The sequence below is a fragment of the Gossypium arboreum genome, chromosome 12 (genome assembly GCF_025698485.1).
Source record: "Gossypium arboreum isolate Shixiya-1 chromosome 12, ASM2569848v2, whole genome shotgun sequence".
Classification (NCBI taxonomy): Eukaryota; Viridiplantae; Streptophyta; class Magnoliopsida; order Malvales; family Malvaceae; genus Gossypium; species Gossypium arboreum.
The window spans coordinates 29,354,953-29,379,783 of NC_069081.1; the positions used below are offsets into that span (position 1 = coordinate 29,354,953).

Consider the following 24,831-nt stretch of genomic DNA (forward strand, 5'->3'; position numbering starts at 1 on the left):
GGAGCATCAGTTAATACTGAATCAACTCCTCAAGCCAGTACAAAATTGAGAATAGAGTTGCTTCTTCACCGCAATACTCTATCGCCAAAAACAGGACAAGAAGGAAATTAAACCTCCAAAGAAGTATGCCGAGGTTGATCTAGTTGCTTATGCTTTAAATGTGGCTGAAGATATAGATGCGAATCAAGAGCCATTTAATTATTCGAGGCGATTAGTCTGTGAAGACTCGAAAAGTGGATGTTTGCTATGCAAGAGGAGATGGAATCACTCCACAAAAAGCAGAACATGGGATCTTGTAAAACTTCCTAAAGGTAAAAAGGCATTCGTTGTAAATGGGTGTTTAAAAGAAAGAAGGACTCGAAGTTGAAGAACCCGGATATAAAGCAAGGCTTGTTGCAAAGGGTTCTGATCAAATTCGAGTGGACTTCACAGATGTGTTCTCTCGGTTGTTAAGCATAGTTCGATTCGAGCTTTGCTTGGTATTGTGGCCATGCATGATTTGGAGCTTGAGCGGTTAGATGTAAAAGCGCATTTTGCATGGAGAACTTGAGGAAGATATTTACATGCAACAACGAGAGGGTTTTATAGTCTCGAAAAAGAGGACTATGTTTGCTTCTTGAAAAAGTCCCTTTACGGTTTGAAACAGATCACCAAGACAAGTGGTACAAGAGGTTTGATTCCTTTATGACTTCTCATGATTTCAAAAGAAGTAGTTTTGACAGTTGTGTCTACTTTAAGAAAAGCGTTGATGGTTCTTTTGTGTATCTACTTCTTTATGTTGATGACATGTTGATAGCGACAAAAGATAAAGAGAGATAAGAAAGGTTAAAGCCCAACTAAGTGAAGAATTTGAGATGAAAGATTTAGGACCAGCAAAGAAGATACTTGGTATGGAGATTCTCGAGATAGAAAAGCAAGTAAATTGTACCTAAGTCGGAAGGGTACATTGAGAAAGTTCTTTTGAGTTCAATATGCAGAGTGCTAAGCTGTTAGTACTCCTTTAGCGACCCATTTCGGACTTTCATCGGCCTTATCTCCTCAATCGATAATGAGATTGAGTACATGTCACATGTTCCATACTCTAGTGCGATAGGATCTCTCATGTATGCTATGGTTTGTTCACGCCCGATTTATCATATGCGATCGGTGCGGTTAGCGAGATACATGGCGAATCTCGGTAAAGAACACCGGAAAGCGATTCGGTGGATTTTAAGATACTTACGAGGCACTACTAATGTTTGCTTACAGTTTGGAAGAACTAAAGATGGAGTTATAGGGTATGTTGATGCTGATTTTGCTGGAGACCTTGATAGAAGAAGATCTCTCACGAGTTACGTCTTTACAATCGGAGGTTGTGCAATTAGTTGGAAAGCCACTTTGCAAACTACGATCGCTTTGTCTACCACTGAAGGCGAGTACATGGCGATTCTTGAGGCTTGTAAAGAAGCTATTTGGTTGAAGGACTATTTAGTGAACTCAATGAAGACCTTCAAATCAGCACGAGATTTTGTGACAATGAGTGCCATCTTTCTTACAAAAGATCAAATGTTTCATGAGAGAACAAAACACATTGATATTCGGTATCATTTTGTTCGTGATATTATTGCTCGTGGTGATATTGTTGTGAGCAAAATTAGCACTCATGAAAATCCTGCAGATATGATGACTAAGTCACTTCCTATAACCAAGTTTGAGCATCGCTTAGACTTGGTTGGTGTTCATTGTTGAAGTTAAACCCTTAAGGGGTTTTTTGGAAGAGGTGAAGAACTTGTTTATTGAAAGTTCGCGATGAAGAACTTGTTCATTGAGAATTTGTGTCAAGGTGGAGATTGTTAGAATTAAGTGACCCAAATTCTTATTTAAATAAAATACGATGGAAAATAAAATAAAAGTAAAATCCATATAGAACTAGACTTCTTTTATTTTATTTTAGAATAAGGTTTTTAAACCTTATTAAACTCCATCTATTTTATATTGATTAGGATAAGGTGTTTCAATCCTACTAGAATATGGCTTTGCAAGCCTATAAATAGACATAGTCTATTCCTCTTGTATTTGAGTAAAAATTTTTCGACATAGTGAATTTTCTTCTCCTCTGCCCGTGGTTTTTTTTTTCCGAAAGGGTTTCCACGTAAAATTTATGTGTTCTTTATTTTTATTTATTTTATTCTATTTTATTTTTCACATTATTGAAATGTATTTGTTCAAATGTATAAAAAATTAATTAATTTAGTATGATAAATTATGTAATATAAAAAATAAATTTGAAAATAATAACATGTAATGTGACAATACACAATACATATGCCTGAATATCTTAAAACTACATAAATAAAAAAAGTTAATGTGTAAAAACCATTTGAATTTATAATACACAAAACGAAATCGCCTATCAATTGAATTTGTAGCAACATTTTGCTTTTTTAGATAAATAGAATTATTATTTATTTAGAAAAAAAGTCATCAAGTTAAGTCAGACCCAGTATAAACTTAGGATTGAAACATATTTATTCGAGGTTAAATTTTTCAATTGTATTTCTTGGATGAAGTTGATAAATAATTAATTTATATCATTTTTGGTGATTGAACTTCTCAAAACAGTGGGTACAGAGTAAGTGAAGTAAATGAGAGTAGGAAAGCTCAAAAGTCTGTTCATTGCTTTTGTTCCTTATAAATACATCTTTTTTGGTCACTTAAAATTACCAAATCACTCAATCAATTTGAGCAGATTAGTGAATTAGCAAAGCAAAATGTTTGATCTTGTTGTTTCTGCAATCAGTTGCTTTATGGCTGTGATTTCTGCAGAAAAAGGTGGTAGTTTTATTGCTTGTGGTATGGTTGTGATTTCTTATACCCTTACTATTGTTTCTCTCTTCATATGAAGCAATAATGGATATAATTAAATATTCCATAGCTTTGGTTATATTGGAATATATTCCATATATTGTTATCATCTTATCTTTATTTATTATTGCTGAATAAAATTAAATATTTTGTGCCTTTTTTTCTATTAATCTTCTTTTATATATATAATTGCAAATATTTCAATCCTTTAGCTTGTATTTTACTTTTATATTATCCATATATTTTATTTTATTTAATGCTTCCAAATCCAATTCACACATGGATATAGATTAATAATTCATTAAATTTTTTATTGAAAACATTCACTTTGCTCTATTACTATTATTATGGGATATTATATGAATGAAACGTTAACGTATAAAAAGCCTTGGATGATAGGATAAAATATATTTCAGTGGAATCCAAATGAAATTATTATATTTATGCACTAAAACTTGAAAATTTTAGTTTGACTTAATTCCAAGTTCTTTTACTTACTGTTCTTTTGTAACTATATTGTTTATGCATGGCTGGTTTTTCAAAAAATATATGTTATAAATATTAAAATCTTTATATAAAATTGAAATAATATTAAACCTTTGGAATCATAATTTATTATAATAATATTAACGACGAGATTTATTATCATTTTTTGCCTTTTATCAATATAACCATTCCAATACAACAACATACATGAAAGTATAAACGAAAAACTATATACTTTTATTATAAAATATATAAAATATATATTTTTATCCTTCTGAATATGCACATTTTTTTAAAATTGTCAAAGATAATGTTTTGTGATCATAGAACTAAAGATTACAACATTAAAAACACATAGGTAAAATTAGAAGATAAAATTAATGGTAAAAAGATTACAACATTAAAAATACATAGAACTTAAGATATTCAAATTATTTTGTGATCAGAATGGTGAACATGAAACCAATCTGATTCTTAGATTCAGGGGAAATGGTTGACTTAAATGGAAGAAACCCTATCACCAGATGATTTGCTTCCTGGACGAGTGAATCAGGATGGGCAGCCATTGCGGCTGCTGCTAGGGACTGCACAGGGAAGGTTGTTGATGGCTATTCGAACCTATTTAGCTAGAGCAATAAAGGCGATGGTTGTTCAGATGGGAACCAAGCTAAGTTAGAAATAGAATTGGGAACGATTTCGAGATTGAAACATCGTGGGAAAACATGATCTTCACTACTTACACTACTGTTGCTACTGTTACAATAATCTCCTATTACATTCACTGTAACAACCTATTTTTGGTCAAATCAGAATAATAGTTTCAAGACCAAAAATCTGAAGTCAAAATTTTATTTTATTATTATTTTAATGTTTACAGCATAATTGAATGATTGTGTGAAAATTTTGTTAAGAAATTTTATCGCTTGATTTGTCAATTTGATAAAAAAAGACTAAATCGCGTAAAGTGTAAAACTTGCGCTTTAATAGCTAAAGGTGTCAAACAACTATAGAACCTTAAAGTGAAGGTCCTTAAGTGGTAATTAGCCCATTAAGGAGTTATTGGAAAGTAATGGCTTGGTATAATGGAAATTATTAAAGATTTTAAATGTTATTAGTGTAAAGTAGTAATTAAAGGTAAATGTAATAAAACAAATGAAATTTTATTCTTTCATTCATCTTCCTCACCGAAAAATACAACCTAAATAGCCATGGAAGAAGCTTTACATTCGGTCAAGACATTTATGCTCAATTAGATCAAGAAAAGAGGAATTCAGACTTAGATCGGGGAAAAAGCAAAGTAATTGAATAGTTGGTTCGTTCCGTCATATCCGTATACGAGGTAAGTTCATATAATTGAACTTAAATGTGTATTTATTTAATTGAAGTATGGAATTGAGATTGTATTTATTCTATTAGTTGAATTTGGATATCTTAAATTAAATGTACGATTTAAATAAGACGAGTTGTTGAATAAGACCATAGCTGGGCTATGGCAATCAGAAAATAAGACCATAACCGGGTTATGGCATGTGAATGTAAGACCACGGCAGCGCCATGGTAATGTATGTGTAAGACCATAGTTGGACTATGGCATCGAAAAATCAATGTACTCGTACTATAAACATTTATAAGCCCGGAGTTATTTGGTAGGAGAATTGGTGAGAAATAGATACATATCGAAACAGGTATGTACAAAAAATTATTCAAGTAACAAGATAAAAGAAGTTGAAAACTTATGAGTTAATATGTGATTAAACTTTATGTTAACTCATTGTTTGATGCTATAAATGGAACTTATGTTATCTATTTTGACATGCTAATGAATGATGAGATTAGTTCATATTTACATATGAACTTACTAAGCTATATAGCTTACTTTGTTTATTTTTCTATGTTTTATAGTATTTTGAAGCTAGCTCAAATCCAGGGATCATCAGGGACTTCATCACACTATCAGACATATTTTTTGGTACTTTCGAAGTTTGTATATATGGTATATGGAATGTATAGGCTTTGGTCATTTTGGTATGTTTGATGAAAATGTATTTTAGCCATTTGAGTTGGCTTATGATGATGAATTTTGATGATGTTTATAAATGTACAAATTGTTCTATTTTGAGTTTGGTAATTAACCTATATTATGTGATTGAGGTTGAAATTATAATGCTTAATGATTTTAGGTAATTTGATTGCTAACAGAGTTGATAATTTAGGAAGCTATGTGCTTGTGAATTGGTGAATGATAATGCATGTTTGGAATGGTTTAGTTAATTAAATTGTATATGTGAATTAGGTATGTAAATAGATGGAAAATTGTGGCTTACTTGTGATTTGTATTGATGATAATGAAATGGTATGGATTGAATACTGGTTGTTGATATTTCGTTGCTATTTGTGTCTTGAAATGGAACTATATGAGCTTGTATGGGAATGTGCAAATTGGGTGGAAAAATGGCTTGGAAAATAGTCTATTTTTGTCCACACGGTCAGAGACACGGGCGTGCATCTCAGCCGTGTGTGACACATGGTCATGTTGCACGACCGTGTGTCCCATTGTGTTGAATTTGAAACCAAGTCAGTATGTTCCACACGAGTGTGTGACTTAGCTGTGTGGCATAAGTTAGTATACCCTACAGGATTGGCACGGCCTAGCACACGGCCTAGTACATGGGCCATTTTTAGGGCACACGAGCATGTGTATTGGCCGTGTGACCCAAGTCAAAGAGTTACACGAGGTCGAACATGGGCTGGGACACGACCATGTGCTCCCATTTCAAATGTCCACACGACCTGTGACACGGGCGTGTCTGGTGGCAGTGTGAGACACACGGCCTGGCCCTACGGGCATGTGTCCCCTATTTTGAGATAAATTTTCAAAGATTCATAAAAGTTTCTTGAGTTACCGATTTAGTCCCAAACCACTTCTAAAGCATGTTTTGGGCCTCGTAGGCTCGTATAAGAGACAAATTGATTGAGAATGAATGATGATTGTATATACTGATTGAATGTATAAGGAAAGTATGTTTAAATATATTATAAGTCTGGTAATGCTCTGTAACCGTATTCCGGCATTGAATATGGGTGAAGGGTGTTACATTCACCTTCATCAATGGCATCACCAAATGTTATAATAATGTCTTTGTCAGTTATTTTCCAATGTTCATAGGTGTTTCAGTTACAATCTATCACTCTCTATTGTAAGTTCTGTAATAGTTTAGTGATTAATTTTGTTAATAAATGCTAATGAATTAGTAAACCACCTAAAAAAAGTTACCATTGAGGCAGGAAATTAGCCTACATAAATGGACCACTCCTATAGCTTAAGTGCTCACAAGACATGCAACTTAAAATATCGAAAGCTAATTAAGCAATGGAGAATTATAGTTTGTTTTTTGTTGGTATGGCTGCCTGCCTTATCTCCTTTGCTTTAGCAACACTAGGGATTGCCACCTTTTATACAAAATATGGTCGTGAGCATTGTTTTTTCTAATTTCTCCTAATCAAGTCCATCGAATTTATAATCAAATTTTGAATTTTTACTTAACCAAATGCATTGATTTGAAACAAATATATAACTATGCTATTATTGTGGTTGTTGGTAGCTTCTGCATGCTTTGGAAACCAAGATCAAGGAAAAATGATTGCCTCAGTTAGTGATGCATTGTGGGGTAATAGGATAGTATGTGGGAAAATGTTCACTGTGACATGCATGGGACCCCAAAATCCCGTACCACATCCATGCATAGGGAAGAACATTACTGTGAATATCGTTGATCACTATCCGGGATGTCCATCAACTATCGATCTCTCCCAAGAGGCCTTCACTATTATTGCCAGCCTGGTTGCTGGTGTCATTAACGTGGACTACAAGCAGTATGCATAGCACATTTCCTTCTCATCTCCATTGCTTCTTCAATGATGGAGTTCCTTCGTTTAATGCAATAACATCATTTTTCTTTTGGTGTTTTTGTAGGATTTGACCAATTTTGGCACCCAATGCAAAGAGTGAAGTTTATGGATAAAAAGTTTTTAATTTTTTTTTTGTAATGAAATATTTCCTTTCCTAATAAATACCCTATTACTATGTAATAAAGATATCAAATTACAGTTTTTTATTGGAGTGATGGACCATCTCTTTGCCTAAGAGTCTACAAAAATAAATCAAGGTTTTGAATATCATATTTATATCAGTATAGAACTTAAAATTAATTGAATTATTATGATGATTTACGTAAAATAAGAAATAATTTCTAGATATAATAAATAATAATTGTAATAACCCAAATTTGCTGGTCCGGAAAAAATAGAAAAATAAATAAAACCAAAAATAATAAAAAGTTCTTTACAGTCCATTTACAAATCACGTCAGTAGCCCATTACACTTGTAGCCCAACTGGTCTAAACCAGAATACCTAAACTACCCAATACCCGGTTACACTCAACCCACAAATGGACACGGCCCAAGGAGACCCAAAGTAGCGAGGCCCAATGCCTAAATCGAATCTGGAAACCCTAGGGTTTCCAGAAACATCGCGCTGCAACTATCCCAAGCGTCACGCCTTTTCGTCTCGCGCCGTTCCAGTGGGCTTCATCGGCGCTGTAACTCTGGCTTCATATCACGCCGTAATCAGTGCACGAAACGACACCAACGTATTCACCGCCATATTTCTCACTAATACCTGCAAAAAGGGAAAGAAAACAGCAGAGATGAAACAAACATAGCAAGAAATAAAATCGAAATCTGTAAATATATTTTATGAGGCTATAAAAGCCCGAATAGAAGCAATGTAAAGGTACTAGAATTTTTTTCAAGCACATATACAATAAAAAATACGACAGTTTATCAAAGAAGCAAAGGTGATTCATTTTATCCTTTTTCTTTTGTTTTGAACATATACATAAAATATAAAAAAATAATAAAAGAGGATTACCTCCCTTCTCGCTGCAAAAAGCGAAAACATTAAGAATGCTGACCGCCGTACACGGCGGAGTCGGCAACGGCGCGTGTGGCGTGTGTACGCGTGCAGCCCAGTGAGTCACAATGGCCCTAACCTTTCGAAAACTTATACTTTCATTTTATTTTTATTTTAAATTGGCCCTAACCTTTATATTTTATTTCAATTTAGTCACAATGGCCATTAAAACCTATTCTGAAGAACAACATCGTTTTTAAGGATTAGGGCTAATTGCCCAGTAAGTCCCTCAGATTTTAATATGCATTTCAATTAGGCCCAAATTTTTTATTTATTTGTAATTAACCCTTGATTTTTAATTAAATTGATTTTAATCCTTTTATATATTTAATTTATTTTAAATACTATGTGTATTATTTATTTTTATAAATATTAGTTATATAAAATCGTATATATATATTATTTTTATTTTTACATTATTCATTATATTATTTATATTATTATACATTTTATTTATAAATTTTATTATACATTATATATTTTACTATATAAATTACATTTTTATTTTATTATAAATTATGTATTATTTTATTATTCATTAATTGTGTAAAATTTTAATTTTTTAATTATTATTAAATAATATATATATCATTATTAAATATTTAGCATATTATATAAAGTTCTAGAATTTATTATAAAGTTTCACACATATTTGATATAGTATTATTTATATAAATATATATTAAGCTATTATATCATATAATATATTTTATTATTTTTTAAAAATTCTCTTTTATTACTTATATATTGCTTTAAATATCCTTTTTAAATTGTTTTTATCCTTTTTGTATTTATTTGGTATTGTTTTAACATGTTAATTTTATCTTATAGATTATTTATTATTTTTATGTTATTTTATTATTGTTATATATTCGTATGAGAATTGATTATTTATGTCGTTATTTAAAGATTATATTCACATGAAATACTATTGTATATATGTGTAATTTGTATTGTTATATTCATTATTTTGCTATTTTGTATTTTTGCATGAAATAATAATGTGTTTATATTTATGTTATTTATAATTATATGCATGGAGTGATAATGTATATTGTGTAATTTATGTCATTATTATTTTTATATATATTATAATTGCATGGAATGATAAAGTAGGTATCATGTAGGTTAATTTGTTTAATATTGATCCTTTGTAATAAGTTGACTGCATCATCACTTTAAAGAACTTTTATATTTCATTTAATCCAAAGGAATTTAAAAAATAAGGCAAGGTTTTTGGTACTTAGGAATTCGGGAAATAGTGCCCTAACATGCTGGGTTGCGATTTCCCGTTTGTCTAAATGCCTAAAATATCCTTCTAAATAAGTTTTGAAAATCATAAGATGATTTCTGTTACGAAAGTTTAAGAATATCATGTCCAATCATGCTGGATGTGATGTTTATATTCTTTTGAAGCGAAGGAATCTTGATTTAACTCAAATTATTACGGTTTTAAAAGAGACCTTATTTCTAAATTATTTCAAGCTTTTGATATTAAGACAAAACTATTCAATTTGGTACCAATTTTGGGCGTTGTGAGGGTGCTAACCCTTTCTCGTACGTAATCGACTCCCGAGCCCGTTTTCTCATAATTTCGTAGACCAAAATATTTTATAATGTGATCCAATCACACTTTAAAAGGTTGGTGGCGACTCCCATTTTCAAAATACCCTCCCCATTTTTAAAAAGAGGTTTCGACAGCTTGGCGACTCCGCTGGGGCCTAATAAGAGAGTCAAGCCAAGAAATTGATTATTTCTGTCTTAATGTCGGAAGTTTGGAAAATTTTAAAAATATTGATCTTTTTACATGTGTTTGCTGCATATGTTTGTTATCTTGTTTCCGCACACATTGCATTTACATGACCGCTGTGGTCGCACCTTTAAGTGGGAGTGAGAAGCTACATTTTTGTGAGGTTTTCACCTCCGTATAGGCTAGTGGATTGCTTCCGGGATACATCCGTACCTATGTCTTAATAAGATTTTCATCTCAGTATGGCCACAGGGAAATGTGTTCCCCTGAATCGAACTTGGTCCATATGAGCCTATAATGGGTGAGGACCAAGGAATCTGTTGGTTCAGGTCCCCTTGCTTTAGAACTGAAACACATATAGTGAATTTTAAGTGCTTACCCTAGGGAGTATAGTGATAGTCTTTAGTAAGCTACCCTTATAAATGCTTGTTTGTAATACTTTTATATGATACTGACTTACTTTATTTTGCTATCATTGCATGTCACTCAACATTTAAAGGTATCGATTCGCGATTCAATTTCTAGATTAGAAAGTTTTGTAATGAGAAATGAATATCCTGATAAAGTAGAGGACAATGCCTCTGTCTGTGCATGGTCAGAAAAAACCTAGTTAGAAAAAGGAGATAGTGTCACCGAGGGGTATACATCAGAGTTGTGGGACTTCACTCGTATTAGTTCAACACAGAATGAGTTTCAGGAGTTGAAAGACATTTGGGCCCAATGGGATGACGAGGCTAAGCAGCTGTTCTACCAGAATTATGGAGATCTTCTCTATTTTCTAGACATCAAGGTGGATAAGCGTCTGTTTCGAGCTATAGTACAGTTTTGGAACCCTGCTTATAGTTGTTTCACATTTGGAGAGGTAGACTTAGTACCTACTTTGGAGGAATATACGACCTTGCTTCGCTGTCCAAAAATTCAAGGTAACAAAGCTTATGTTAGGGCTGCTAATCCCCCAACTTTCGTGAAGAAATTAATGATGATTACAGGGGTGAGTGAACAGTGGGCCGCAGCTCGAGTCCAACAAAAGGGCGATAGTAAATGTATTCCGTGGGCAGGTTTGAGGGATTTGATATTGGCACACCCAGATGTGAAGAAAAGGGTTGATGTCTTGGCCTTAAGTATGTATGGTTTGGTGATTTTTCCAAAAGCTATAGGGCACATAGATGAGGCAGTTGCAGATTTATTCGATCGAATTAGTAAACAGAACACACCTGTGCCTGCAATCCTAGCCGAGATGTTTAGATCCTTGAGTGCATGTCGGAGAGCTGGTGAAGGTAGATTCATTGGATGTGCACAATTGTTGTTAGTATGGTTCCATAGTCATTTTTGGAAAGTTGATAAGGTTTCTTGCTGAGTGTTCTTTGAGGATTATTCTCCTTTAAGGGAAGCTGCAGCTACGCCAAGGGATGACATTACAGAAGAAAGATGGATGGAAATACTTCAGAATCTCTGAGAGGAAGATGTAATGTGGAAAGCCCCTTGGATGACTCCTAATGAAGTCCTTTATTGTTGTGGAAGTTTTGATTGGGTACCTCTCCCTGGAATTTGGGGAGTTGTTGGTTACGCACCATTGCTATTCCTAAGGTAATACAAAGCGGGGCAGTTTATACCGGCAATACAAGGGTTAGCTCAGAGTGATTTCTTATATAAGGGGGATCATTATAAGAAGAAGATGCGAGAAATTTCCAAGGCTTGGAAGAAAATTTGCTATGTGAAGATTCTGACTGAAGGACCGATGACGACCCTTGGATACAAAGAGTGGTTTAGTAAGAGAATCAATGATAATATCCCTAAGCCAAGTTTGGGGCTGCCCGATCGATGGAAGAGAGTTTACGAGTGATTCCATCAGAGTTGGAAGTTATAAAGCAAGAGTTTGAAAGGAAGAATTTGGAGCTCGGGAGAAAGATAGAGAAGCTTGAGGAGAAGAAGATGTACCTGAGCTTAGACACGTTCATAGAATTGAGGTCGAAAAAGAGAGGAAAGAAAAGAGAAAGATTAAGGAAGACCGCGATGACTTGAAGACGCAATATAAGAGGATACAATTATCAATGAAAAGAGCTAGATTGGGGAAGTCTTCAGAGTAATGGCAACAAGAGGTTCAAGAAGAAAGAGCCAAAGCCGAGTATTGGAAGAAGAAGTTCCAAGAGATACAAGCGCGTAATCAGGCCCTAGAGAAGGAGAATCAAGGATTAAAAACTAAGGTGACTGAGCTTGGACGATCTCTTCATCATCACCGAAGTCGTAACTCTACAGTCGAGTTAAAAGCAAGCCTAGATAAGATCGAGGAAATGAAGCACAATATTGGAGGGTTGGAAGCAGCATTACAGAACTGTGAGCTACAGATTGAGCAGCTCGAGGCAAGGGAAGAACATTGGAAGGGAGAGCTTCACCATTTTCAAGATTAAGTCAGAGATAGGGACTACCTCATGGGAGAAGCTATAGTATAAATTTGAGAGGTTGCTGATCATTTGCAAGACCTGGCAGCGCAAGCTAATCTATTGAGTACAAAGTACGAGTTAGTGTTAGATAGAGGTCTAGAGTTAGCTTTATTATTGGTTAGGGTTAAAACTTTGGGCCTAAGGACAAAGGCATATTTGTAATCCGTTTTGTGTCAAGATTTTTTGTCTCTTAAATAATGTTTTCTAAAAGAAACTGAATCAAAATCGATATCTTTTTACATTCATACATTTGTATCTCATCACATCATATGTATTCAAATTTATAGAAAGACCCTAATTAGTTAAAATTATTAGGAAGAAAGAGAGAGTGAGAAAAAGAGGAAATCTGGAAGCAACACATCCTTACGGTGCACGCACCAAGACAAAGAATATGGATCAAAGACTTGAGCAGATCCAGAAAGTAATGCAAGAGCAATTATAGGAACAATTGGAAAAAATCCAACAGGAGATGAAAGATCGAATGTTGGAAGCGCAAAGGAATATGATGGCTGAAATGGCTCAGCTACTGAAAGGGACAACAGATAAAGGAAAGGCCCCTATGACTATCACTGAAGAAGATAATGAGGACCATCCTCTGGGTTTTACTCCACCCCATGTACAAACTCAACCTGAGGCGTATTCCCAAAGGCCGCCCATCACAATAAGATTGCAACATGGGCAAGTTGATGTTGAAATACCCATGAATTTTCAAACTGGCTCAGGATTTAATGCAGGAGATAATCCTACCAATCCAGTCATCCCTGATTTAGATGTAGCGGAGAAGGAAGAGATGAGACTCGAATCATCAAGGCAATTAGAGGAAAGTTGCAGATGGTTAGAGGAGAAATTTAAGGCATTAGAAAATACTGATAATCATCAGGGAATTGATGCTAAGGACTTGAGTTTGGTCCCAGATTTGGTGCTTCCTCATAAGTTCAAGATGCCAGAATTTGAGAAGTACAATGGGATTACCTGCCCTGAGGCCATATCACCATGTTCTGTAGGCGAATGACTGGCTATGTAAACAATGATCAATTATTGATCCATTGTTTTCAAGACAGTTTGGTTGGGGCAACAGCTAGGTGGTACAATCAATTGAGTCGCGCAAGGTTTGGTTCCTGGAGAGACTTAGCACAAGCCTTTATGCAGTAGTATAATCATGTGATTGATATGACTCCTGATAGAATTACTTTATAGAACATGGAAAAGAAGCCTAATGAGAGCTTTAAGCAATATGGGCAGAGATGAAGGGAGGTTGCCATGCAAGTTCAACCACCGCTTTTGGAGAAAGAGACTACCATGCTGTTCATTAACACCTTGAAGGCCTCATTCATTACTCATATGATTGGAAGTACCACCAAAAGCTTCGTTGATATAGTTATGGCAGGAGAAATGATTGAAAATGCCATAAGGGGTGGCAAGATAGAGGGGGAAGCTGTTAAAAGATTGGCCCCAAGAAGGAAAGATAATGAGGTGAACAATATGAATAGTTATAATTTAAGGCAATTACGGTTAGTCAGCCCAGAGCACCTACAGTTGGGAAACAAGATTCCCAAAAGCAAGGATTTGGTTCGAGACAAAATTCTAAAAAGGTCTCATTTACGCCTATCCCAGTGACATATCGGGAGCTTTATCAAAGTTTATTCAATGTGCATGCAATAGCTCCTTTTCATTTGAAACCGTTACAACCCCCATATCCCAAATGGTATGATGTAAACGCCAAATGTGAATACCATGCAGGAATATCTTGGCATTCAATCGAAAATTACACTAGTTTTAAAAAGGCAGTGGAAAGACTAATCAAGATAGGGGTCGTAAAATTTGACGACACCCCTAGTACAGAGAACCTGTTGCCAAACCATGGTCATCAAGGGGTAAACGCAATTGGAGACACTAGTATGAGAAGGATCAAAGAAGACGTGGCTGAGGTAAGAATGCCGATGAAAGTAATCTGGGAAGAAATGGTGAAAAGAGAAATGATAATCTCTGAAGAAGGAAATAGAAGAGTGAGGGACTACTGCGAGTTCCATGCAGAAGAGGGACATGAAACATAGGAATGTGACGAGTTTAAGGATTTGGTACAAAGCCTTATGGATAATAAGGAGTTGGAATTTTATGAAGCTGGCTCAGATGAGGGTCATGTATGAGCATTGGAAGGGGAACCCAAGAATCAAAGAATTAACCGGCCAAGGATCATTATCTCTCTACCAAGGAATAATGAAGTTGAAGCACAAACAGCACCAAAAGTCATTATTCACAACCGTTTCCTTTCCTTATAAGGATAACAAGAGGGTACTCTGGAATTATGACTGTAATGTGACAATGCTGAAGGAAGAGGATATAGCTAATGGTTCTAAGAAGGCTCAAGATGAGGGTTCTTATACATGTAGTGGGAAACGTTATGATGTAGAAGGCGTCAGAGTTGAACCTGTGAAAGCAAAAGCCTTTGACAAAGGAAAGGGGGTTGAAGCACTTGTTAATGAGCCAGTGAAGGAAGAAGAAGCCAAAAAGTTTTTAAAATTCCTAAAACACAGTGAGTACAACGTGGTTGAGCAATTGCACAAACAACCGACCCGCATATTAGTATTGGCTTTACTTCAGAGTTCCGAGGTAGATCGAGAAGCATTAATGAAGGTGCTCAGCGAGACTTACGTTACTAATGATATATCTGTCAATAAGTTGGATCGATTGGTTAGTAACATAAGTGCTGATAATTTCATTTATTTTAATGATGATGAAATCCCACCTGGTGGCATGGGATCAGCTAAAGCTTTGTACATCACCACTCGTTGCAAGGGATATACATTGCCAAGTGTGCTTATTGATAATGGGTCAGCCTTAAATGTCTTGCCATTATCCATATTGAACAGATTTCCCATAGACAGTTCTCACATGAAAACATGCCATAATATAGTGAGAGCATTTGGTGGCACGGAAAGGAAGGTCATGGGAAGAATTGATATCCCTTTGATGATTGGGCCAAACACATATGAGGTAGACTTTTTAGTGATGGACATCAAGCCCTCTTATAATTGCTTGTTGGGGAGGCTTTGGATACATTCCACAAGAGCGGTGCCCACATATTTGTATCAGAAATTGAAGTTAGTAGCGGACAGACGACCGGTCACCATAAATGCGGAGGAGGACATTATAGCAATAGTTACCAGTGACGCACCTTATGTAGAAGCAAATAAGGAGGCCATTGAGTGCTCTTTTCGTTCCTCAGAATTCGTTAATGCAACATTCATTTCAGAAGGGAATGAGGTGCCGGTACCCAGGATATCCAGAACCACAAGAATGGGTTTACAGATGACAATGGAGAAATGAGCCTTGCCAGGAAAAGGATTGGGAAGATATCTCCAAGGAGGGATTCAAGGTCCTAAACTAAAGGAGAAGAGAGACCGTTTTGGCTTGGGTTTCAGGCCAGATTTCAAGCAGAGGAGGAAAGAAATAGAGAAGGGCCAAGAAAGAAGAAGGGCGCGTTTAGATGGAAGAGAAGTAGAGTGGGAACTGATGACATTCCCCCATATATCTCAAACCTTTATATTAGGAGGGATGATTCACCCTGAGAGAGGATTGCTCGAAAAAGGAGGTTATCACATCCATGCTATGCATAATGAAGAGTCTGAACAAGGAAATCTTGAGGACATTCGCCCTTACGAACCGGAAGCTCTTTAAACAATTGGGATGCAAAAGAACTTCCTGTAGTTTTTAAAGATTTTTCAGAGTAAATTTTAAAACACTCTTATTGCTCTAAAGCCTAGGAGTAGTAAGATTTCATTTGTAAAATAGGCTCATGTTCAGATATTTGTATTTCAATAAAACACAACTTTTATTATCAATTCGAGTGAATATTCTTTTATACCGTTCAATATTCTTTTATACCGATCAATATTCTGTTGACCTCTTTAAATTCTTTCAAATTTTTTCATTTCATACCTACCACACAAATAAACATTCTTAAAATTCATTCATTCTTTGTACATTCTTTCGTACCCCGTAGGTCCTTAGATATCAATGACATGAGCACTGATACTACAAATCCTGAATCCTCTTTTGAGGAAGACATGTGTTTAGAAGAACCTCAGGATTTTGAAGATGACAGGGGTTGTTATGTGTCTCCAGATCTGTTGAGAATGGTGAAACAAGAGGAAAAACAAATCCTACCCTGTGAGAAAGAGGCAATGGAGAATGTAGTCTTGGAGGAAGGAAAAGAGGTGAAAATAGGGATGTATATTGCAAAGGAAATGAGACAAGGTCTTGTTGAGCTACTAAGGGAATTCAAAGATATCTTTGCATGGTCATATGAGGATATGTCGGGTTTGAATACTGATATCGTGGTACATCGTCTCCCCATAAGATAAGATTGCAAGCCAGTCCAACAAAAATTGCAAAGGATGAGGCCGATATTGTGCTAAAAATAAAAGATGAAGTCAAGAAGCAGTTTGAGGTTGGATTCTTACAAGAAGTTAAGTGTGACAGCCTTAAAACGACCCTAGTCGGAATGTGGTTTCGGGACCACAAAACCGAGGCATAAAAATAATTTAATATTCATTTTGATGCCTATAATATGTGTTAATTCGTGTGTGACATTTTTGATGTTTTGATTTAGAGTTATAAATGTGAATTTCACTAAAAAGGACCTAGTAATAAACTTTGAAAGTAGGATAGGGAAATGTGTGATGACTAATTGAATCATGCATGCAAAACAATGGTTTTGCATGTCAAATACCCTTCTTTTTATAAGTGGTGGCGGCCATGATTGTCACATATATATAATATGTATTAAATCTTAATTAAATGACTATTATTTTATGCAAAAGAAAGGAAATAAATAAAAGAAAGAAAAAGAAAAAGGGTAATGAAAACAAAGCTTGTATCCTTGGTTCTAGCTTGGCCCAAACTTAAAGGAAGAAAGGGATATAGCATTCGATTGTCTTAAGCTCAAAACAAGGTTAGTAATTCATGTTAGATTTTGGAATTTTAGCTTAATTTAAGTTAATTACTAAGTTCTTTAATTAGCCTATGTTAAAATTTTGGACTTGGGTGGTGAATGAAGCATTCGGCCATGGTTGTTAGTGAAGAAATTTGATTACCTTCTTCATGTTTTAATGAGTAAATGTGATATGGGTGTTAAGCCGGAATGATGTTTAAGTACGAATGTGTTTGGATGGATGTGCTTATGAGTATGACTTGAGATAAAATGGTGGTAATGTTGTATACACTTGATAAGTATGTTAGATGGTTTGAGATTTGAACTAGTTATCAAGTTCTTTAGGTAGCCCATGCTAGGAATTTTGATTTTGGCATGACTAGGACTTTCGGCCATAGTAGCTATTGAGGGTTTAGGTTTGTGATTCATGTTAAATTGGATGATAGGAAGAAAATCAGCTTGTGTATGTGTAGTTGCCGAATGTGAATTTAGGTAACATTTCTTGTAACATTGGCATTTTAAAAGTGATGGAATGGGGATTTAAGCTTGATAAGATTTTGTTAAGGATGAATGAAAAAAAAATGTGTATTCGGCTAGGGATGATATGATTGATTGGTGAAGTGGCTAATAGGGATTTTTAATGAAATTATGCCAAGGCCGAATGTATCATGAGGTAAATAAAATGCTAAATCGCATTATGTGCTTATATTATAATCGGCTAGGAGGTTTGATATGAAGCTTTGATAAGTTTGAGAGATGAATGACCGAATGAGCAATAGGTTATGTATGGATGAATTTTATGCATATGTTTGTGTGTAGCATTAGTAATTTAATGGCATTCGACATTGTTTAATTAAAATTTGAAATGAATGCTTGGAAGATTTAAATAGGTCACTCTAATGACCAAATATGCTAAAAGCTAAAATATGGACAAATGATACGAATGAATTGGTTTTTGAATTGTATATGGTAGCCGTATGTATGTGTTTGATTAAGAAGTAAATTTGTTTGAATTAGCTCAAGAGCTTAGAGGACCAAAGTTGGATAAAGGGAAGGAAAAAGTGATCGAATAGCCGTCGAAATCGTTCGACAACATCCGAGGTAAGTCTTGAGTAATGACCCTACTTGAATTATATTGAAATGATTTGTCATATTATGGCGGATAGCCAGAATGTGCGTAGGGACTACGTTATAAAGTCAATTGAAATCATGCTCTTTGTGTGTGGCTATTGAGCCGAAATTGGAAAGGTTTGATAAATGTTTTGTGTTTGAGCCTTAGTAACGAAAATGAAATATGGATGTGCCATGATTATTGATATATGTGTGCATGAGCATTTGAATGATACCCGGGCTAAGTCCCGAAGGCATTTATACTAGTGATTATATCCGGGCTAAGACCCGAAGGCATTTGTGCGAGTTGTTATATCCGGGCTAAGACCCGAAGGCATTTGTGCGAGTTGTTATATCCGGGCTAAGACCCGAAGGCATTCGTGCGAGTTGTTATATCCGGGCTAAGACCCGAAGGCATTTGTGCGAGTTGTTATATACGGGCTAAGACCCGAAGGCATTTGTGCGAGTTGCTATACCTGGGTTAAGACCCGAAGGCAATTGTGCTTGTGGTTATATCCAGCTAAATTTCGAAGAAACTTGGTTTGAAGGTGAGCGTTTTGTGCTGTAATAAATTCAATTAATACGCTCGAAAAAACCCAAACGATAAGGTATGTTTGCATGTGCATCGGAAAAGTCGATTCGTTTGAAATAGTATTCGTTCAATCGACTAAAGAACTTTCGGCTCTTAGATAGGTTGATACCTTGTGTGTGTATATGTTGATGAAGTGTGAAGTAAGTATGATTATGAGAATGTGTATTAATAAAGTGATTCATTTAGCTATGTGAACGTAATACTTTAGTCAAAGCCGATTTCATTACTTGAAACTTACTAAGCATTAAAATGCTTACCCCGTTGCTTTGGGTCATTGTTTTCTAGATTTTGTTCGTTAGCTATCGGATTCGGGATCATCGAAGTCGAAGTCATCCACACTATCAAAGCCCTTTTGGTACTCTTTTAGTTGAACTCTGGATATGGCATGTATAGGACTACCTTTTCTTTTGTTGTTGGTCATGTACCCATGGATTTTGTGTAAATTTGGATAGCCATGCGAAAATGGCTTATATACGTTTTAGCATAGTACTATAATCGTTTTGTATGTTGATCATTAAGAGGTATGGAAATGTTTGGAAACGATTAGCCATTGGAATGGTTAATCATGATCATACTTTGTGCTATGTATGCAAAAAGGGCTAATTGAATCATGGAAATTATGAAATAGGTAAAGTCTACCTCAAAGGCAGATGCTGACAGCAGCAGTGATGTGGATGTGAAAAATCACTAAAACTAGTAGGAATGGAATTAAATAGTGAATAAATTATTTAAATGAACCTTGATGAATCTACTTTCATATGGAAGAAACGAAATGGTCATATGAGTAGTATGTTAAGAGATATTTAGGTTTTCGTGAAATAGGGCCAGAACGGTTTCTGGATTCCCTGTTCCGAATTTGGAAATTCATTATAAATTAACCAGAGATAATTAGAAGTCATGCCATATATTTATAGATTCCTCTTTGAGTCTAGTTTCTATAGAAACAAACGACATCAGTATTGAAGCCCTGTACAGGGAGATATCCAAGTCGTAATGCGCGAAGGTCAGTGTAGTCGATCCCTGTAACATGGGAGACTTTAACTAATAAATTGTACTAATTGGCTCAACCAAAAATTCTAGAAAAAAATCTTTAGATGAACATATGAGTCTAGTTTCAGGGAAAAATCATGAAACTGATTTTCGAGTTGTGGAACTCAAGATATGATTTTTAAGGCGACAGTGATGTAGTAACCAGCTTGTCTGGAAATTTTTAAAGGACTGTGAAAATAATTAAGTTAAGTCTGTATGCACCTTGTGTTCGACTCCGGTAACGGACTCGGGTACGGGGTGTTACATTAAGTATTCAGAATGGGTGGCTAACATTGTGCCTGTCCCTAAGAAGGATGGGAAGGTACAAATGTCTGTTGATTACAGAGATCTGAACAAAGCTAGCCCAAAGGACCACTTTTCTTTACCGCACATCGACACTTTGGTGGATAATACAGTGGGATAATCGTTGTTTTCTTTTATGGATGGCTTCTCAGGGTACAATCAGATAAAGATACATTATGAGGACATGGATAAACCTACCTTTATAACATTATAGGGCACCTTTTGTTACAAGGTAATGCCCTGCAGGGGCAACATACCAAAGGGCTATGGTGACCTTATTTCACGATATGATGCACAAGGAGATTGAGGTGTATGTTGATGACATGATTGTTAAATCTCGAACGGAGACGGAGCATATTGAAGTCTTGAGGAAGTTGTTCTTGAGATTAAGGAAGTTTCAGTTGAAGCTTAATTTGGCAAAGTGCATCTTCGGAGCTAGGACGGGGAAGTTATTAGGCTTTGTGGTCAGTGAAAAGGGAATAGAAGTTGACTCAGACAAGGTTAGAGCCATACGAGAATTGCCTCCACCATGTACTCAGAAGGAAGTTCGGGGTTTTCTTGGAAGATTGAATTATATTGCTCGGTTTATTTCACAATTAACCGAGAAATGTGATCCTATATTTCGCCTCCTTAGAAAATACAACCAAGGTACTTGGGATGATGAATTCCAGAATGCTTTTGATAAGGTTAAGCAATATTTGTTAAAACGCTCTAGTGTTATCTCTGCCTAGTCCAGATAGACCATTAATTCTGTACTTATTAGTGTTTAGTAATTCTATGGGATGTGTGCTTGGCCAACATGACGAGTCGGGAAGAAAAGAGAAGACGATATATTACCTTAGCAAGAAAGTCACAGAGTGTGAGATGAAATATTCGCCAATTGAGAAATTGTGTTGTGCTTTAATCTGGACGACTCAAAGGTTGAGGCAATATATGTTATATCATACGACTTGGCTAATTTCAAAACTTGATCCATTAAAGTACATGATGGAGTCAACAGCCCTAAATGGAAGAATGGCAAGGTGGCAAGTACTGCTTTCAAAGTTTGATATAGTCTATGTGAGTCAAAAGGCTATAAAAGGGAGCACGATAGCAGAATTTCTGGCTAGCAGAGCTCTAGAAGATTATGAGCCATTGAGCTTTGATTTTCCTAATGAGGAGTTGATGTATGTGGCAACTATTGAAGAACATCCATGGAAGCTAAACTTTGACAGCACATCCAACGCGGTAGGAAATGGAATTGGGGCAGCCTTGGTATCCCCAAATGGTGATCATTATCCATTTACATATAAATTGGATTTTGACTACACGAACAATATGGCCAAGTATGAAGCATGTATCATGGGGATTCGAGCGGCCAAAGAGCGGAAAATTAGAACCCTGGAAGTGTATGGAGACTCTGCGTTGGTAATTTATCAGCTTAGGGGTGAATAGGAGACAAGAGACCCCAAATTGATTCATTATCGAAAGGTAGTTTTGGAGTTACTCGAGGAGTTTGATAATATCACCTTCAATTATCTCCCATGAGATAAAAATCAGATGGCAGATGCTTTAGCAACACTGGCTTCCATGATTAAAGCAAATAAACAAGAGGATGTTAGACCAATTCAGATGAGTATTTCTGAGGTTCCAGCTCATTGCTATAACATCGAAGAAGAGGAAAAGGATGACCATCCTTGGTATCAAGATATATTACGATATGTGAGGGATCGTGAATATCCTGAACAGGCAACTGAGAATGATAAAAGAACTTTGAGGAGGTTAGCCTGCGAATATGTACTAGATAGGTATATCCTTTATAAAAGAAGGAAAGACCAAGTACTTTTGAGATGCGTCGATGCTATGGAAGCTCGACAAATCTTGGAAGAAGTACATGAAGGCGTTTGTGGGACACATGCTAATGGCTTTACAATGGCAAGGAAAATCATGAGGTTTGGATACTATTGGTCTACTATGGAAGGAGATTGTATCAGCTATGCTAGGATATGTCATAAATGCCAGATATATGGGGACAGGATTCATGTACCACCTTCACCCTTACATGTTATAACTTCTCCATGGCCCTTTTCCATGTGGGGCATGGATGTCATTGGGCCAATATCACCAAAAGCTTCGAATGGGCATCGTTTCATTTTCGTGGTCATTGACTACTTCACGACATGGGTAGAGGCAGCTTCATATGCTAGTGTTAACAAGTCGCAGTAAGTCGATTCTTGAAAAAGGAAATTGTTTGTCGGTATAGAATGCTTGAGAGGATTATATCGGGTAATGCATTGAACTTGAATAACAGCATGATTGCGGAAGTTTGCAGTCAATTCAAGACCAAACATCATAATTCATCTTCATATCACCCAAAAATGAATGGGGCAGTGGAAGCTGCCAACAAAAATATCAAGAAGATAGTAGGGAAAATGACTGAGACCTACAGAGATTGGCACGAGAAATTACCATTTGCACTCTTTGCCTATCGAACGTCTGTTAGAACCTCTACTGGGGTAACTCCTTTCTCATTGGTTTATGGGATGGAAGCAGTATTACCCATTGAAGTGAAAATACCTTCTCTTCGAATTTTGTCAGAGATAAAGCTGGATGAAGCAGAATAGATTCAATCTCGGTATGACCAATTGAACTTGATTGAAGAAAAAAGGCTAAGGGCTATTCGTCATGGACAGATGTATTAGAAGTGAATGATACGAGCTTATGACAAGAAAGTTCGTCCAAGAGAATTCTATGAAGGGGACCTGGTATTGAAAAAGATTCTTCTATACAAAAAGACTTTAGAGGAAAATGGATGCCGAATTGGGAAGGGCCGTATGTTGTGAAGAAGGCTTTCTCTGGTGGTGCGCTGATTTTGACAGAAATGGATGGGAAAAGTTTACCCAGTTCAGTGAATTCAGACTCAGTCAAGAAGTACTTTGTCTAAAGGAGAGGGAAATCCAAGGTGAAAACCCATAAAGGTGCTTTGAAATTTCCATAAAAAAAAACAGAGAGGCCAAGGTTAAAACCTGCACAAGGGCGCCTTGAGACCAAAGGGGTTTTGAGTTGAAAACCTAAAAGGGCTGCTCAAATTTCGAAAAACATGCAGTGACCTTGCTATACTGGATTTGACGAGAAGTGGAGTGTGTTACATACCGGGGCATCAACAAAGTACTGTGGATCTTCTAAACACATGTTAAACTCAAAATAGCCTTTATGGAATTTTTACATAAAAGCCCAAGTTGTGATATGTTGGATATCTGATTTTTGTCCTATTTACTATCTTTGGATTCTTTTTCTTCTCAAATATATGTTTTCAGATTAATTTCCTATTGTATTCTGATGATTTATTTAACTATTCTCAAGATTAAATTATTTGTCTTTCATTATTCATAAAGTGTGTTGCATTGAAATAATGACTGATGAACTAAATATTTTTACAAATGAAGTTTTGCATATTACTCTGAAAATCTCTAGAGAATACAATAAACTAAAACATAACAATTGTTTGAAGGATTCCCATGAGTGAGGGTCGAAGGTATTCAAGAAAATTTCTTCAGTTCAAAGGATAATTGGACAATTCAAACGATTCAATCTTAGGAGAGGATCGTCTCCAGCAGGTCGTAATGTTCGGAGAATGGTACAATAGGACCAATCTGATTCAAAATACATGAGTAGAGTATGATTGATACTTTGAGTAAAATAAAGGTGGAACTTTGATGGATGAACGAGTAAAGATGTTCGAAATAGGAATCATTTTCATAACATTTTGCATCATAATTAGGAGCATTTGATTCATTTTGAGCATGACATCTTAATCATCGGGTATGAGCACATATGCATTCTACAGGTTACGCCCTTTAAAGGATAATATAGATCACAGATAGCCGATTTGGTATCTCTGTATTGTTAGAGAGCAGATCGAATATGATGGATTTGGCATCTCTGTATTGACAGAGAGCAGATCGAAGATAACAGGTTTGGCATCTCTGTATTGATAAAGAGCAGGTCGAAGATAGCAGATGTGGCGTCTCTGTATTGACAGAGAACAGATCAAAGATGATAGCTTTGGCATCTCTGTATTGATAGAGAGCGGATCAAAGATAGCAGATTTGACATCTCTGTATTGACAGAGAGCAGATTGAAGATAGCAGATTTGGCGTCTCTGTATTGACAGAGAGCAGATCGAAGATAGCAGATTTGGGGTCTCTGTATTGACAGAGAGCAGATCAAAGATAGCAGATTTGGCGTATCTTATTTCTATAAATATTGAGAGCAGATCAAAGATAACAGATTTGGCGTCTCTGTATTGACAGAGAGCAGATCAAAGATAGCAGATTTGGCGTCTTTGTATTGACAGAGAGCAGATCAAAGATAGCAGATTTGGCGTCTCT

General features: G+C 35.7%; 1 protein-coding gene across 1 annotated transcript; it reads left to right on the top strand.

The window, feature by feature from the left end:
* Nucleotides 1-3,832: 3,832 nt before the first annotated feature.
* Nucleotides 3,833-7,213, top strand: LOC108465372 (putative EG45-like domain containing protein 1). Its single transcript, XM_017765707.1, has 2 exons — nt 3,833-4,001; nt 6,933-7,213. Exons 1-2 carry the CDS (start codon nt 3,833-3,835, stop codon nt 7,211-7,213), a joined length of 450 nt encoding a protein of 149 aa, XP_017621196.1.
* Nucleotides 7,214-24,831: the final 17,618 nt, after the last annotated feature.

Coding starts and splice junctions, on each gene's coding strand:
- LOC108465372 (XM_017765707.1), top strand. CDS start 3,833: ATGGAAGAAACCCTATCACCAGATGATTTGCTTCCTGGACGAGTGAAT. Junction 4,002..6,932: donor TCAGATGGGAACCAAGCTAA/GTTAGAAATAGA, acceptor GGTTGTTGGTAG/CTTCTGCATGCTTTGGAAAC.